This window comes from Talpa europaea, assembly GCF_964194135.1.
Source record: "Talpa europaea genome assembly, chromosome: 12".
Taxonomy (NCBI): domain Eukaryota; kingdom Metazoa; phylum Chordata; class Mammalia; order Eulipotyphla; family Talpidae; genus Talpa; species Talpa europaea.
Genome location: NC_140079.1, coordinates 59980942 through 59998585, shown reverse-complemented (window position 1 = coordinate 59998585; position 17644 = coordinate 59980942). Strand labels below are relative to the sequence as shown.

General features: G+C 38.1%; 1 protein-coding gene across 2 annotated transcripts in view; it reads left to right on the top strand.

Moving 5' to 3' along the window:
* RABGAP1L (RAB GTPase activating protein 1 like) overlaps positions 1 to 17644 on the top strand; it is a gene marked incomplete at both ends in the record, with an annotated part of 493888 nt that overhangs the window by 59132 nt on the left and 417112 nt on the right. For both annotated transcript variants that reach the window (XM_084251369.1, XM_084251368.1), the window contains one exon: positions 2156 to 2297. In XM_084251369.1, the coding sequence (XP_084107495.1) occupies positions 2156 to 2297 (142 nt within the window). The remainder of the gene's footprint in view (positions 1 to 2155; positions 2298 to 17644) is intronic.

Sequence of the window (17644 nt, the reverse complement as noted above, 5' to 3'; positions counted from 1 at the left end):
CATGTTCAAGATCAGTAGGAAGCCAGATATTGCTGAAGCATTAGTGGGCTGAGTGGGTTATTGCTCTGAAAAGGCAGGTCATTACCATATTTAGGAATTTAGAGACTTTACTCTTGGTTTGGTAGGATTTTAAGTTGTAAATTACACTAGAGTTATAATTGAGGGAGGTCATTCTGATAGTAGTGGGAAGGATGTTGGTACTAGACACAGGAAATAAGAAGTAAAAAGGCTATTGTGGCTAAGATGAGGATGATGATGGCCTGCAGAAAGGCAGTGAAAGTGTGGGGGTAGAAAAAAATGAAATTTGAGAGACACCAGGAAAGAAAAAAATCAACAAGATTTGATGTGAGATTGAGTAAAAACAAGGATTATTTAGGATTAATTCCAGATAACTGGGTGATTGGGATGAAAGTTCCAGGGAGAAAAATTTTGAATCTCAGAAAAGCTAGTGGAGTTTCAGATATGTTGAATGTAACATTCCTGTGGGACTCCAGGTTTAGGAGGCAATTGGATATTTGTGTATTAAGCCTTGGAAATAAAGATTTTAAAAGTGTTTGATTCTTAAATATGGTGGATGGTAGGCGAAATCACCTAGACCCCAAGTGTTGAATGAAGAGTGAAGAGTGCTAAAGATATAGCTTTGGGAAATACAGACATTTAAGAAATTGGTTGAGGAAGAAGATTGAGCCAAGAAGAATAAAAAGAGATCTGTTGGTAAAATCCCAAGGTCAGGAAAGGCAAGGGAGGAAGTAATTTCCAGCAGGAGAGAATGTCTACAGCATTAGTTACTCCCTAGTGAGATTAACTAGGGGTTTGATTGGTAAACAAGAGACAGTGAAAGGTTGTGGAAGGCAAATGTTTTGCTAAGAATACACTTCTATTTGGGATGTCTTTTTTTACCTTTAGTTGTGCAGAGGCAAATAGAAACTCTTGGAAACTTATTTTTTTTCCATATGAATTGTTTATATCTGCAGCTCAGGGAGACTGTGACTCAGCCATGTGATTTATGATATGTTAAACAGACATTTTTGTTAAAAACAAGAGGGTTGCCGGCAGTAGTTAGCAATTTCATCTTTGTATCACAATCGCCTGTGGCACTTAAACAATCCAGGTTCCTTTACTCCACCCAAAAGATTCTGAAGAGTAGGCATAGTGTTTAAAATATTAAAAGCCCCGGTCTAATTTCTTCTTTATAGCAAAAGTTGAAACATGGCTTCTGAGGATTTATAGACATATCAGCATAGAGTACATTGTATTTGATGATAGTATACCATATTAAAAACTTTTATTTGAATAAGTTTGGTGAATCTTTATAATGTGACTTAGCCACATTTATTGAGCATCTGTCATATATTTACATGTTATTAAGTGCTTTTTTTCTAACATGAACCAGGTAATTTATTTTAAAACACAACTGATATTTAGTTATCCATTGTTTTGAAATTCAGTTGCTAGGCATATAATATTTAGGTGTACATGGGATCATACTGTAGTTATAGAGAAAATCATGTGTATATAGGAAACTCAGTGCAGATGGACTATTTTACCACAATCTTGTACAGCAGTGGAGTTGAACAGTTTGTGGTTGACCCTGTGGCTTACAAAGTTTAAAATACTTCCTATCTGCCTTTTAAATAGAAAAAGGTTGTCAACTCCTGGCAAGAAGTTATATTACTTGTAAATAAGAGCAATTTCTTCCTTTTCAATGTGTGCCTTTTCTTTCTCTTTCTTTTTTTTAACTACACTGATTAGGACTCCCATACAATGTTGAGTAGGGGTGGTAACGATGTACATCCTTGCTTTGTCCTTAATCTCATGAGGAAAGCATTTATGAGATCTTATTGATCTTTTCAAACAACTGCATTTTGGTTTCATTGATTTTTGAATTTATCTTTCCCCATATTCATTCATTTGTGTTATCTTTATTTTCTCTTCTTGTTTGGGTTTATTTTGTCCTTCTTTTCATATTGTTTTAAGGCAGAAAGATAAATTATTGACTTTGGGATGCTCGTTTAGAAATACAAGAATTTACACCTCCTACTTTATCTATACACACTAATTTTGATTTGCTGTATTTTTACTTTTTTGTTCAGTTAAAAATATTTTCTAATTTGTGCATTCCACTTTGACTTTGACATATTTATATCTTTCTCAGTCTGAAGGAAAAGGCCATACCAATGCTGGAGATGCAATATATGAGGTGGTGAGTTTGCAGCGAGAGTCTGAGAAGGAGGAGCCAATCACTCCTACTAGTGGAGGGGGCCCAATGTCACCCCAGGAGGATGAAGCAGAAGAGGGTAAGAAGTGAAACTTATGTATTTCCTTCTCTTTATATAGTTTACTTACTATTCTTGAACACATGCACAAACGTGCGTGTGTATGTGTTCATGCAGAGGCAGGGAGGGGGAATGAATGGTGATTATTACGAGTCTGCCACTTTTAGGCTAGATTTTGCTACATGCAGATGATTTGGTTCAATTGTTCCTTGGTTGTGTAGCCCCCAGCACCAAATACACAACTATTTAAACTTGACAGTCTCATTTTGCTGTTTTGCTTTTTATTTCAAGTATTTGTGAATTATTTAATGAAAAGTTTCAGATTCTCTTAAGTGTTTTTAGAATTTCAGTGATATGTCTTGTCATTTGACATTGTTCAGTTTTGACTTGATTTTTGTTGTTGCTTTATCACTTACCAGGCACATTTGAAGTAGGGTGACATCTGCTGTTTTACTACATGGGTGCAGCTGAGAGATGCTAACCCCCCCCCACAAGAGTCACACTTTATTTGACTGTGCTCAGTATTCTTTTTAGAATAAAGAACTACAGCTGAATGTCACATGTTTACTTTAAGGCCTTAACTGCTTATAGGATAGATTTTATTAAAAGTAAATTTCTAAATTCATATCATTTGGAAAAGCATTTTTTTCTCATTATTTTTACACTTGAAATTATTCCTTTTTTTCATTGCCATAAAATAAGTTATTTTAAGCTAATATTTATTGAGTGCTTATTATATATAGACATTATAAGTGTTTCAAATGTGTTAACTTATTTTTTAAAATCCTATGAATACTTTTATTAACTTGGTTTTAGACAGGAAACACTGAATCATAGAGACCATAAGTCACTTGCTTAAGGTCACTCTGCTGAAAGTGACAAAGCTGAGCTCTGAACCTAAATTGTCTGATTTTAATTGTACTTGTAATTTTGAATGTACTTGTAACTATCACATTATTTTGCCAAGTTAGCTAAGTGACTACAACCTTTAAGCCACTCATTTAAAAAAAAAAGAAAGTGAAATTTACGTAACATAAAATTAGCCACATAAGAGTGTACAGCTCAGTGACCCTTGGTAGATTTTTTGTGTTGGACAACAATCACCTCCATGTAGTTCCAAAACATTTTTGTTACCCCAAAGGAAACCCCATACTCATTAAGCAGTTACTTTCTATTTCTCACTCCTCCTAGCCCCTAGCCATCACTAATCTGCTGTCTGTCCCTATGAATTTACCTATTCTGGATAATTCATATAAATGAAATCATATAAAATGTGACCTTTTGTGTATGGTTTCTTTCATTTAACATGTTTTTGAGGTTGGTCCTCACTGATACACACAGCATGTGTCAGTATTTCCTTTTGTGGCTGAATAGTATTCAGCTATATGGGTATGTCATATTTTGTTTATCCAGCAGTCAGTTGATTGACATTTATTTAGCTTGTTTCTACTGTTTGGCTATTGTGAATAGTGCTATTGTGAACACTTGTGTATATTGAATATTAAATATTTTAAAAAATATTTTTAATAATTTTACTGGAATTCTGGGTCATATGATAATTCTATGTTTAACTTTCTGAGGGACTACCCAAACTGTTCATCCCTAATGATGGAACTATTTTACCTTCCCATTAACAATGTTCAAGGGTTCCAAAATCCCCATACTCTTGCCAACACTTACATTTCTTTTTTTTTTTTTTTTAGAGGCATGCTTTTATTTATTTATTTGTTTGTTTGTTTTGTTTTGTTTATACATGCACTGGGCACAGTCAGAAGCGCGGGAGGGTGAGAGAATTCACCAGAGCCAGAGCGGGGAGCAGAGCAGGCAGAAGGACCGAAGTACACTGCTGAGGGGAGCAGCGGGCGGCAGGAGGGGTCTGCGCGCCATGTGGGACCCTCCTCCAGTGGCCGGGGAGCAGCCGGGGATCGAACCGGCGCTGCAGAGGCTGCGGGCAGCTTCGCAACCCAGCGCTCAACCGCTGCGCCACCGGGGAGGCCCCTTACATTTCATTTTTAAAAGTTATATCCCTCCCAGTGGGTGTGAAGCGGCATGTCATTATGAGGCTCAGAATTCAGAAAGCTTTCCCAAAGCTATCTGGAGGCAGTTTCCAGGCTCAAGTCCTTAGAGTTGATTCTTTAATAAACTTGGTTATTTTTGTTTGGCTCATTTTATGTAAGTCAGCACTACTTATATTGTTTAGTTTCCCTGTTTCATTTGACAATGTTGAGAACCACTCCATTTGTGAGAGTCTCTACTCCTTAGTCTATTACTGCATTGTTTTGGTTCTCCTCACATTGTTCTGATCATTTTTTCTGCAGCTCCCTTAGCTAGGCTTTCTTTTTTTCATACCTGCCCCTTAAATATTAGAGGTCTTCTAAACTCTACTTCTGAGTAACCTCTCCCACACTTCTCTCACACCCCCAAGAAAATTTCAGCCCTTTTTATTGATTCATGCTGATGATTTTCAAATGTTTATGGCTAGCTTTGATAGGAACTGTGTCAAAATAACTCTGTCAGAGTGGCTACATCAAAAATAAAACTTGGGCCTTGATTAGCTCTCTGTTACTGATTTGCCAGAGACAAATTGTTAATGCAAGGCCAGTTCAGCTATGCATGGCTCTTTGGGTTGTGCCCTGTAGTTGAGACCAGCAAGAGGGGCCCTTTTTAATTGTTGATTTTTTGTTTATAGGAGCAAAAACTGTTCAAATGGATTTGGTAAATTTGAGAGGTCACTGAACCTCTATGAGGGTGATTTTAATAAAGTAGGGAATGTAGCCTCATTGTAATACATTAAGGACTGACTAGAGGTGAAGGAGAGGGAGAACAGTGAGTGATCTAACTATTTGTTCAGGAAATATGATGAGAAGGCAGGGAAAGAGATTGAACTAAAAGTATTGGGTATATCTAGCCAAGAAAGAGCATTGCTAGGATGTAAGAAGTTTGAGTTTGTCTGTAGTTGGAAAGGAAGAGGAGTTACCTATCCAACATTTAACCATACATTTCCCTGACATGTTTCTGTGTCTTTGCAAATGCGATTGACTCTTTTTTTTTTTTTTTTGTGGGACCCTCGCCAGTGGTCAGGGAACCGAACTGGCACTGCAGAGGCTTTAGGCAGCCTCGCAACCCAGCGCTCAACCGCTGCGCCACCAGGGGAGGCCGCGATTGACTCTTAAGGCTTTTCCCACTTATGTCCACACGCATAAGCTTTTAAACAAAGGCATGTTAAACAAAGGCATGTCAAAAGAAAATAGTAATTTTAGAATGGTAGCAGTTTCTATACTGAAAAATGTTTCAAAATATTTTCTATTACTTTTTTAGTTAGTTGCTCAGGCACATTACATTTAGAATGTATTCAATGCAGAATGAGTGAAGCACTGGACAAATCCACTTATCAAAAAGCAACAATAAAAAAATGATGAAATTGTTAGAAACAGCCAGTTGAGATTTGAGAGTTAACAGGATTATACAAAAAGATGAAAAGCACTTATTTAAGGAGAACTGCTGAATCTTGGGTAAGAATAGTCTAGAGTTTAGCCTTTGGGGATTCTGCCATTGTGCTCATTCCCATAACTAGTTTATTATTATGATAGTTTTGCTAAGGGACTGAGGGCAAGCTGTGAAAACTAGTAGTTTTGCTCTCAGTACTAGAAAGGGCTCACTTGGTATGGAGCACATGTAGAAAATCCCTACATTTTTGGGATGTTGTTGGAAACAGTAGTAATTTTTGTTACAAAAAATGAGAAGGCAAGTAGCATTAGGTCATAATTCTGGTTGGGGACAGCCTCAAATGGGCCAGAATTTTAACAAGGCTATCTAAGAAATGTGTAAGCTTCATGATTGAGAAATAACTGGTGATTGTGATTGCAGCCCTGATAGATTTTTGGAGTGACTAGGTTTTGCAAGATCTGGATTAGAAAAACTTGAGAGACTTTATCTGGATTAAATTAGATGGGGTTACTGCTGGGAATCTTGTCTATCTCTGCCTGAGACTTGTTCTTGCTCCTTTGGTTTCGGGCACCAGCTGCCCTTTTCTGGGCCCAGCCTCTTTGGCTGGGCATTTGTCCATAAGGAGATGGATAATTTCAGAGTTTGATTGGTAGTCCTTATATTGAAATCCTTCTCTTCCTCACTCTTCTTCTCTTGCACTATTAAAAATCTTTTTTTTTTAAAAGATTTATTTATTTATACAAGAACTGAGTTATAGGCCAGAGGCACAGGAGGATGAGAAAATTCACCAGAGACAGAGCAGGGAGCAGAATAGGCAGATGGACCGAAGGCAAGGCAGGAGAGGTCTGCAGCACCATGTGGGTATCTCCCTGGCCTGCCGGAAATCGAACCCGTGCTGCAGAGGCTGCCAACAGCTTCACAGCCCAGTGCTCAACCTGCTGCGGCATTGGGGAGACCCTATTAAAAATCTTTGTGTACACTAGAGCTTGATTATCCTATTTTGATGCATGCAGGCAACATAGACCCTTAGAATGGACAATGTGGATTTTCCCCCTTAACAGTTAAGTTTGGGTTCCTTGAGCACCTTGGTTTTACCCTGTATCAGTTTTTGTTTCCATGACTAGAAATGAGCCTCCCAGTAACAATCGTATGCATCGTTGGTGATTTAGAATGCTACATACATGTACAAGGTGTATACATACTCAGGAGAGACTAGAGAGGACCCTAATTAATGACATACCCATACTAGAGCCCTTACATTGTATGATGGAGGCACATTTTCATAATTATGTCTCCTAAATGTTTTTGTTTCTTTCTTTTCTATTCTTTGGAGAGAATTGGTGTTCTGGGTAGACTAAATGACCTAAGCCTGATTCTCCCACAATCAGTCCTTTTGTCTTCTCCTGTTAGCAAAGGGCAGCTTCTAGGCTCCAAATCTAGGAATCATTTCTTTTATTAGATTATTGCAATATGTCCTAATTTATCTCCTGCCTTCCACCTTTGTCACACACATACCATAGTCATACTTTTAAAATTTGTCAGACCGTATTACTTCTCTCCTTAAATCCTGAGTGGGGCTTCTCATTTCACTTGAAGTTATTTTACCATGGCTTACAAGGCTCTATGACACTGTTGTCTTAGAATGATTGAAACTTAGTTGAAGCAAAATACAAGTATTTATTTGAGAATTTTGTTAGGACTGCACCCCAGGGAACACAGACCCAGGAAGCTTTTGAGTTGTGTTGTGTGCATATGCATGTGTGTGTGTTTTTGTGTGTGAAATTTATTTACACAGAAGGCTGCTAGTTCACACACTGGTTGGCTTTATGCAAATCAGGTTTTCATGGGCGGAAAGTTGCCTAACAGTGATTGGTTGAACCTCAGATTTAGTGGCAGGCCAGCTTTGTTTTAGTTCCTTTCTGGAACTAGCTGTGTCTGCATGTGGCCATATACTCCTGGGCATTCCTGAACATGGGACATGCCTGGAATTCTACTCTCAATAGCCTCCCAGCTCTTTTGTAGTTCCTGAAGTCTCAAATGTTTGCAAAATGCTTCATATTTATTGTCAAGATCTTTGCTTTCTCAGGATTTTCATCTTTTTGGTTTCATTTCCTCCTACTCTGCCTCAAAAAACCTATACTTGTCCTTTTGCTGTTCTTCAAATACACCATGACAGTATTGCCTCTGAGCTTGTACTTGCTGTTCCCTCTCTCTGGAACTCTTTTGTTCCCCATTAGATGGCTACATGCTTCTCTTCCTCCCCTCTTTCCATTTTTTTCCTTGTGTGTGTTCTCCTCAATGAGCTCTTACCTGCTGAGTAAATAGTATAAATAATAATAAATGAGTGAACAAATAAATAATAAAAATAAATATATTTATTAGCAGACATTATGACAATAAGTGAATGTTTTTCCTTTATAATGCCTCAAAATGATTCAATATTGACAAGGATTAAAGAAGACTTACATTTGAAAATAAGAAAAACATAAAATTTTTGATTTCTCATTCTTATTTATGGTCTGAATAAGGATAAATCATGAGGTTTCTCTTTTTCTCTTTTTTTTTCACTTAACAATTTTTCACTATTTGAGATGTCACCTTGTCTTTTGAAAATTTATTAACCATCACCTATATTAAATCAGAGTAGGAAGTAATAGTTTCTTTTCTTTTATAGATCAGGTGTTTCATACATTTTCAATTTACTTTATTAATAGTTCTGTAATTGACATTTCTGTCAACGCAAACATCAAAAGTTAGAGCTGGAGGTGGCATAGAAATGTTTTCCTGCTGGGGGGGGGATTGGAGTATTCCTTTATTTAATTATTTTCAGCAATTTGCCTGTCAAAGCAAAAGTGGAAGTTCAAGTCACTCTAAATTGTCTTGCCTTAGCCTGTAATTTAACTAAAAAGGGATACAGGTTTAAAAGGACTAAAATTGCTTTTAATTTTCTGAGAAAGATCTAAAGTAAAATGAATTAAGGTATCTGCATATTTTTCATATACTTCAAAAATGAGGTCTGTTAAAGAGTATTAATTTGAGTGCACAGAATCTTAGCAGAAAGTTAAGTCCATCAATGCAGCATTATAGGGATTATTTTTAAATTCCTTTGTCACCTTTATATACTCCCACATGTTCGGAATTGTTCTTGCTGTTAAAACTTGAGGTGCACTTGCTATTGCTTGAATTCTAAAACTGGTTTCTGTTAGTTGACCTTATAGTCAGTTATATTCAATTACTTAAAACGTGGCTAGTAAGTTAGAATAAGCTCTTTGTAGACAACAGGTTGCAAATACAATGTGATGTCCTCTAAGACACATGCACAAACGATTGTAAAAGAAGAGATTCACGGTAACATTATGTAAGCTTAACTCTTTGTTGGAGTTTTTATTTTTAATAAAATCTGCATTTTTTGTTTTTCTATTTGAACTGATTAATGAGCTAGCTAAAAGAATTTTCCCATAGATTTAAGTAACTGTTAGCTACCCAATATTGCTACTAGATCATAACTAGAGTGTGGAAATCTCAAATTCAATTATAAGTTTTTCTTTAATTTTTTAGTCTGATTGGAGAAAAGACAGTCACAACCAGCCTTTACTGTGGAAACAAGTATACAAATAAAAGCTCTTTATATTAAAATGAAATGATAGATGATATTGAGATTTTTTTCTAAGGAAAATATAATAATCATAAAGCACTTACATGTGGCAAGCACTGATTTAAAAGTACTTCTCAAACTTTAAATGTGCACATACATTACCTGGAGATCTTATTAAAATGAAATCTTTTTTTTTTTTTTTGTAGGGGAAAATAAGTGAGGTCTTTTTTTTTTGAGGGTTATATTTATTTGAGATAATGTTGATTTCTATCACAGTATACATTTCTTAAGGGTATAGGTACACCTCTGTGATTGTATGTTATTTCCCCATACCCACTACCAAAGCCCCAGTAATGCTCCATTAGAACTCCTTCTCCCTCCTTTTGCTCCCTCCTATCACATCCTCCTTCTGGTAGCCTTAGTCATGGTCCCATGCTCTTCCCCGCTCCTGTTTTCACCCTCTCTCTCTCCTTCTTCCCCTTTCCTCCCTCACCCCTCATGCCTCAGATCTATGGTCAGCTTTCAAAGTTTGCCTTTGTCTGAGCTTTTATCCATATTCCAAATATATGTGAAAACATCAGTATTTATCTTTCTCCTTCTGACTTATTTCACTTATATAATCCCTTCCAGCTCCATCCATGATGCCATAAATGGCATGAATTTATCTTTTTTTACTGCTGAGTAGTATTCCATTATTATATATACCACATTTTCTTGATACACTCTTCTGTTCTGCATTTAGTTTATCTCCATATCTTGATTATTATAAATAGTGTTGTAATTAACATTGAAGTGTAAGTTTCCTTTTGCATTAATGTTCTTGTGTTCTTTGGGTAGACACCTGGGAGTGGAATTACTGGGTCATATTGCAGATCTATTTTTAGTGTTCTGAGGAACCTCCACACAGCTTTCCAAAGGGGCTGGATCAGTCTACATCCCCACCAGCAGTGTAAGAGGATTCCTTTTTCTCCACATCCTCACCAATACTTGTTTCTGTTGTTGTTGGTTTTTTTTTTTTTTTTTTTTGAATTGGGTTATTCTCACCTGTGTGAGGTGGTATTTCATTGTGGTTTCGATCTGCATTTCCGTGATGATAAGTGATGGTGAACATTTTTTCATGTCTGCTGGCCATCAGCATGTCTTCTTTGGAAAAGTGCCTATTTAGCTCTTCTCCCCATGATTTATTTTTTATTTATACAAGAGCCAGGGTACAGGCCAAATGCGCGGGATGGTGAGAGGATTCACCAGAGACGTGGGGAACAGAACAGGCAGACTGACGAAATACACTGCTGAGGGGAGCAGTGGGCGAGACAGGAGAGGTCTGCTCGCCAGGTGGGTTGCTCTGAGGCTGGTGGGGATTGAACCAGCACTGCAGAGGCTGCTGACAGCTTCACAATGCTGTGCTCAACCTCCTGCGCCACCAGGGAGGCCCTGAGTTGTATAAGCTCTTTGTAGACCTTTGGTATCATTCCCTTATAAGATGTGTGATGTGCAGATATTTTCTCCCATTCAGTAGGGTGTCTTTTCATTTTGGTTACTGTCTTTCACTATATTGAAGCTTTTTAGTTTGATGTAGTCCCAGTTTTTTATATTGTCCTTGATTTTCCTTGCTGCTTGAGATGAGTCCTTAAAGATGTTTCTGAAGTTTATGTCATGGAGTATTTTTCCTGTGTTTTCTTCTATATATTTTTTGGTGAAACCTTGTTTTTTAAGTGTGGCTTATCTGTATTTTTAAAAACATCTTCTACCTGGTGCCATTACCCTTTATTGCATTTCGAGTAGCTAGGATTTAATTTGTCTCTTAATGCATTTAATTTATTGGCTTCTTAATCATGCTATATGCAAAAGCTTATATCTATAATCATTACAGTAGCACACAAGTTCTGCTACCTACCCCAGCAACTGATTTTGTTTTTTGCAATTTAATCTCCTTCCATTTCTCTCAGTCTGGCCCCTGCTGCTCTGTTTACACAGTAAGATTATTCAACTTCTGAACTTTCCACATGCTATTTCTTTTGCAAGATTTCCTTTTGCAGATATCCACATACTCATCTCCTTTAGATTGTGTCACAAATGTTAGTTTTTACTGAGGGCTGCAGTATCCTAAAATAGCTCAATCTCTGTTCCTTCTCCCTATTTTATTTATCTCTAAATTGTTTCACACCATCTAAGTTGTTATTTTCTTTATCATCTGTCTTCCCTTGCTAAAATATAGGCTTAGAGCCTGTATATTTTATTCTGCTTTATTTACTATTACCTTGCTAGTGACTAGAACAATTGCCATTTCTTTTGTGTATGTAATAAATACTGACTGAATAAATGATGGGTGAATTTGGGAGAAAAGTAATTTTTTTCAAATTTTCTTTTATTACAAATAGTAGTGCAAAGAATATTATTCCTTGTACATGTACACCAAAGCACAAACACAGCTTTCTAGAAATTGAATTACTGTGCCGTGCACAAACTTCTTTTATGATAGGTAATTTTATTTTTATTTTTAAAAGATTTTATTTATTCATACAAGAGCTGGGGTACAGGCCAGAGGCGTGGGAGGGTGAGAGGATTCACCAGAGACAGAGTGGGGAGCAGAACAGGCAGATGGACTGAAAGCACTGCTGAGGGGAGCAGCGAGCGAGACAGGTCTGCTGCGCCATGTGGTGCTGCAGAGGCTGCGGACAGCTTCACAGTGCTGCGCTCATCCTGCTGCACCACCAGGGAGCCTGATAGGTAATTTTAAACTGCTCCCCAGAAAGACTATAATATTATGCCCCTTTGAGTACTGTTTCTGAGTACCTTTCCCTCATACTCTCACCAGTGGTATTATCAGTGCTTAAAATTTTTACCACTCTGATAATAAGTAGCAGTTTTTTTGTTTACATTTCCCTGATTACAAGTGAGATTGAGAATATTTTATGTTTACTAGGCTAATAAATTTTAATTCCTAAGTGCCTATATGACTACTAAACCTATAAACTACTCTTCCTGTCAGATTTATTTGACGATACATAAGTTCTAAGTAGTCACATTGTAAAAGTCTGATTTAGTTTATATATCTGCCTGAATATTAGTATAAAGGGAATATTAGTATATGAGCATTAGTTTTTAGTAGTGTGGTGGAACAGTCATTGTAGGGTCAGGACTGACACAGTGCGGGTTTTCTGACCTAACAGACCGGGTAAAGGAGGAGTCAGAGTCCTCAGTGGCTTTTGCAGGTTTTTTAATTTAGATTTACTAGGCACATGGCAGGCAGGGGTGCTGGGGGGCCTGGAGGCTGGCAGGCCTCCCAGCCCCCAGCAAGTCTTCACTCTATCTGGGCTCTCCAGCCTTCTCTTGTGTTCTGCTTCTTTGCTCTCCTGCTTGCATTCGTTCTTGGCTTCTGCTGGCGTCCCAGTGACGCCGCTCTTAAAAAGCCCAGTGTTAGCCCAGGTGAATCCCATCTACCTATGCCCACACCCTACTCAGGTGCCTGCCATCTGGCATGCATTCAGGACTGTAAGGATCCATTATCTATCCTGATGGCGGGAGGGCAGAAAAGCCTGACAGTTTTCCTTACCCTACAGTCCACCCCCTCAGGGTTTTCTGCCATATTGTCTTTATTAGTCTCTATATACAAGTCATAAACACGTGTCTCTTGGCAATATGAACACTGCAGCCATGGCCCATGAAAGTAAATGAAACACATCACTATATAACAAAATACAACAGAACACAAGTAAGTCCAGGCAGGGCACCAACCTAGTGGCAAAAGACAATTATTGGTACCAGCAGATGATCCACCACATCTGCTGCCAAAGGCACTGCTCATATGAAGGAGGGGAAATCACTCAGACATCTGTTACATGCCAGAAGCCATCAGGCTTCCTGGCCTTCTCTGGCTGGAGTCTCGGCTACAAACCACACATAGCATCCACCCCCAGGATGCACTCACTCCTGTATTGGGGATTCTCTACTCTTTGGGGGTAATCGCCCAACCCTCAGTGTTTCTGTCTGCTGTCGCTCCAACACTCGGCTTTCATTAGCCACCAATGCGACATGCAGATCCCTGCACTCAGGCCAACCCACTGCACAAGCACATGGGTCGGGGATCCAAACTCTACATGCGGCCTCTCTCGGGTCCCCTCTTCGGCTTGGGCTCCACCCCAAGCCACATTCCCCACTGTAAGGGCAGGACAGGCCACAGTGCGGGTTTTATGATCCCATGCAGACCGGGTAAAGGAGGAGTCAGAGTCCTCAGTGGTTTTGCAGGTTTTTATTGGGGTTCAGCGGGTACGTGGCAGGCAGGGGTGCTGGGGGGCCGGGAGGCTGGCAGTCCTCCCAGCCCCCAGCAAGTCCGCACTCTCTGGGCTCTCTGGCGTTCTCTGCTTCCCGGCTTCTCTTTCGTCTTCTGCTTCAGCTTCTGCTGCTGCTGGCGTCCCCGTGACGCTGCCCTTAAAAAAGCACAGTCTTAGCTCAGCTGAATCCCATCTACCTATGCCCACACCCTACTCCAGATGCCCGCCATCAGGCATGCATTCAGGACCGCAGGGGTCAGTCATCTATCCTGATGGTGGGAGGGCAGAAAAGCCTGACATTTTTCCTTACCCTACAACCGGGACTTAATTCCACTTTCCAGTTATTAATAATAATGAAAAATAAGTATGAAACACTTTGCAAATTATCTAATTTTTGCACCAGCCCTAATGTTTTATCCATCTTTTAGTACAGAAAATTGAAGCTTAGAGAGGTCAAGCAGCTTGCCCAAGGTCATATTTGTGAATATTTTTCTTGCTAAAAACTTATTTTTCAGGCTTAAATTTTGCTTTACTCTTCCTTTTCCTTCTCAGGCACTGCTTCCATTTCAGGTGGGAACTGAGTGTGACTAACTTGTGTTTTTATCAGCCTCATTATGGGGTTTGAGGTAGAGCCAAAAATTGCTGATAGCAACTGTGTTTCCAAATGCTTGTCTGTAGGTAGGGCTTGCAGGCTGGTGGTGGGGGTAGCTGTCTGAGAAAAGCTCTAAGGAGGAGGATGCTAGTTGTTGAGTTCTCTTTATACAATCTGTTAACAGTGAGGAAAATTTTTATAACATCAAATCATTAAAATATTTAAAATTTGAACTTTGGAATATCTTGGGCATTACAAATTAACCTACAGAATATAATCAATAAATGTTATTTGAATTTAATTTTATTGAGCTATCTCATTTATAGTTCTGGAAACTGAGATCCTGAGATTAACTGACAGTGTGAAGGCCAGAAACCAGGACCTTGATTACTGTGTAATTGTATTCTGTAAACAATTAACTCCTTTGGCTGAAACAAGACTAAGAGGCTGTTAACTGTTTGCAGAATGATTAGGAGGATAATTCGTATGCCATTCTCTTTAGTAGCAGTTAGTATGTAGAGGAAAGAGCTTAATTTTTCAGTTGGGGAAATTATGGCTCTTATCACACCAAGGGGATGTGGTGTCCTAATGATTTGAATATGGCATTGGGATTTGAGTGACTCAGATCTCTTATAACTACAGGAAAAAGGCTAAGATTTCTGAAAACTTAGTGCAAAAAATATTACACTGACTTAATACCGGGACTGGAGTAAATATTTGTGAAATGTATGTCAGCAGAAGAGCTGTACAATAGACTGCATGCATTGCTGTCTGTATTAGTATTTTCATTATACTGTACATAGAGATGGGCAAATTATTCAATAAAAATTTGAAGTGATATCCATTTGAGGGCATTAATTTTTTATAGGGTGTTTAAAAAATAAAACTGAAGTTTGATTTTAGGTAATTAGAGCTTTAATTTGTCCTTTCTCTTTGTACAAAACCTCAAGCAAATTTTACATCAGAGAAATAAGGATATTCGATTTTTCATGTCTCTTCAGAATTGTTTGGCCATAACCTGCTTGATTGTGTTTGTAATCTCCTCTCCATAACCTTTATTACTCTCCAGGGTTAGCCATACTTGCTTTCCACCATTCCCAAGTTTCGCTCTCCCCACTATCCTTCCTTTCCAGATTCCTTCTTTTGTCTTTTGTCTTTCTTAAGAAATATTAAATATTTCTGGGCCTCCCCGGTGGCGCAGCAGTTGAGCGCTGGGTTGCGAAGCTGCCTGCAGCCTCTGCAGCACCGGTTCGATCCCCGGCTGCTCCCCGGCCACCAGAGGGTCCCGCATGGTGCGCAGACCTCTCCTGCAGCCCGCTGCTCCCCTTAGCAGTGTACTTCGGTCCTTCTGCCTGCTCTGCTCCCCTCTCTGGCTCTGGTGAGTTCTCTCACCCTCCCGTGCTTCTGACTGCACCCAGTGCTTGTATAAATAAATAAATAAATCTTTGAAAAAAAAGAAAAAGAAAATGACTTGAAACTGTTAAAAAAAAAAAGAAATATTAAATATTTCAGATCAGATCCTGTTGTCAAAGAGCTTACAACTAGATGGAAAGTGATATGTTAAAATAAATGTGAGATATTAGAGGTGTTGATAATTGGAGAAAAATGACTTGAATTCCAGTGGTTAGAATTTAGATAGCTCTTGAAGATACCTGTGTTCATTCCCCAAAGCAAGATCTGTTGAATGCTTATTATAGTTATGTTATCCAGTTAAGTGATCAAAACTCCGTAGTTTTAGAAATCTTTAGTTTTGTTCTTCCTGCTTTTCTTAAAAAGAGGATACTTGGCAAAAGTAAAATAAAAAATCTTAATCACAGAATGATGCAGATTCCCATTCTTTTCAATATGACTAATAATCAGCTTTTATGGCAAAACAGAACTATGGATTGTGGTTTGAATTTAAGGTGTGTTTGATCTTCACATAAATCACACTTTGTATGCTGGCTTTTGTCACTTTTTTAATAAATTGAGGTAGCATTGCTTTATAATACTATGTAAATTTCATACCTCGCTCTCTATATATACCATACTACACCTGCCACCAAAGATCCAATTTCCATCCACCACCATCTAGTTGACCACCTCTACCTGTTCCACCTACCCTTCCCCTGAACCCTTCTCTTCTGGTAACTACTGTTCTGTTGACATAATCTAAGGATTTTGTTTTGTTGGTTCATTTGCTTTGATTGTTTATCGGCCATATGACTGAAATCATTACCTTTCTCTATCTGACTTAGTTCACTTAACATAACTCCTATAGAGTTGATCCCATGTTGCAAGTGGCAAGAGTTCATTTTTTTTAATAGTTTAGTGGTAATCATTTATTTGTTGATGGGCATTTAGGTTGCTTTCATATCTTGGCAATTGTGACTAGTGCTGCAATGAGCACAGGGGTGCATATATCTTTTTGAATTTGTATTTTCATATTCTTTCGGTAAACACCCAGAGGTGGAGTACTGGGACATATGGTAGTTAATTTTTTAATTTTTTTGAGGACTTCTATGTTGTTTTTCATAGTGGCTGCACCAGTTGACGTTTCTACCAACAGTATATGAGGGTTCCCATATCCTTTCTCCACATCTTTGCCAGCATTTACTGTTTCTTGTTTTTTGATAACAGCCACCTAACCAATGTGAGTTGATGTTTCATTGTGGTTTTGAATTGTATTTCCCTACAGATAAGCAAGCAAGAACATATTTTCATTTGTCTGTTGGCCATCTATATGACTCCTTTGGTGAAATGTATACTTTGATCCTTTATGCATTTTTTAATTGGGTTGTTTATTTGTTGAATTGTATGAGTTGTTTATAAATTAGGGATATTAACCCCTTGTCTGATACATGGTCAGCAAATATCTTCTATTCAGTCAGTTGCCTTTTTGTTTTATCCATGATTTTTTTCATTGTTTAGAAATTTTCAGTTTGATCTAGTCCCATTTGTTTTGCTTTTGTTTCCCTTCCTGTTGGACATGAATTCACAAAGGCTGATGTTGGAAAGCTTATCACTTATGCTTTCTTCTCTATATAGTATGGTTTTAGGTCTTAGATTCAAATCTTTAATGTATTTTGAATTGGATTTTGTGTATGGTGTAAGAGTGTGGCCTAGTTTTATTCTTTTGCACTGGTTGTCTATTTTTCCCAGCTCCACTTAATGAAGACTTTGCTTTCTCCATTGTATGGTTTGGTGCCTTTGTCTTAAGTTAGTTGTCCACATATGTATGAGTTTATTTCTGGCTCTCAATCTAGTCCAGTGATCTGTGTGTATGTTTTTATTTTAGTACCATACTGTTTTGACTGCTATAGATTTATAGTATAGTTTGAAGCCCAGGGTGTGATATCTTCATTTTTGTTCTTTTTTCTCTGGGTTACTTTGGCAGTTTGAGGTCTTTTCTGGTTACATACAAATTTTAGGATTGTTCTTCTTTGAAGAAATTGGAATTTTGATATGGACTGCATTGAATCTA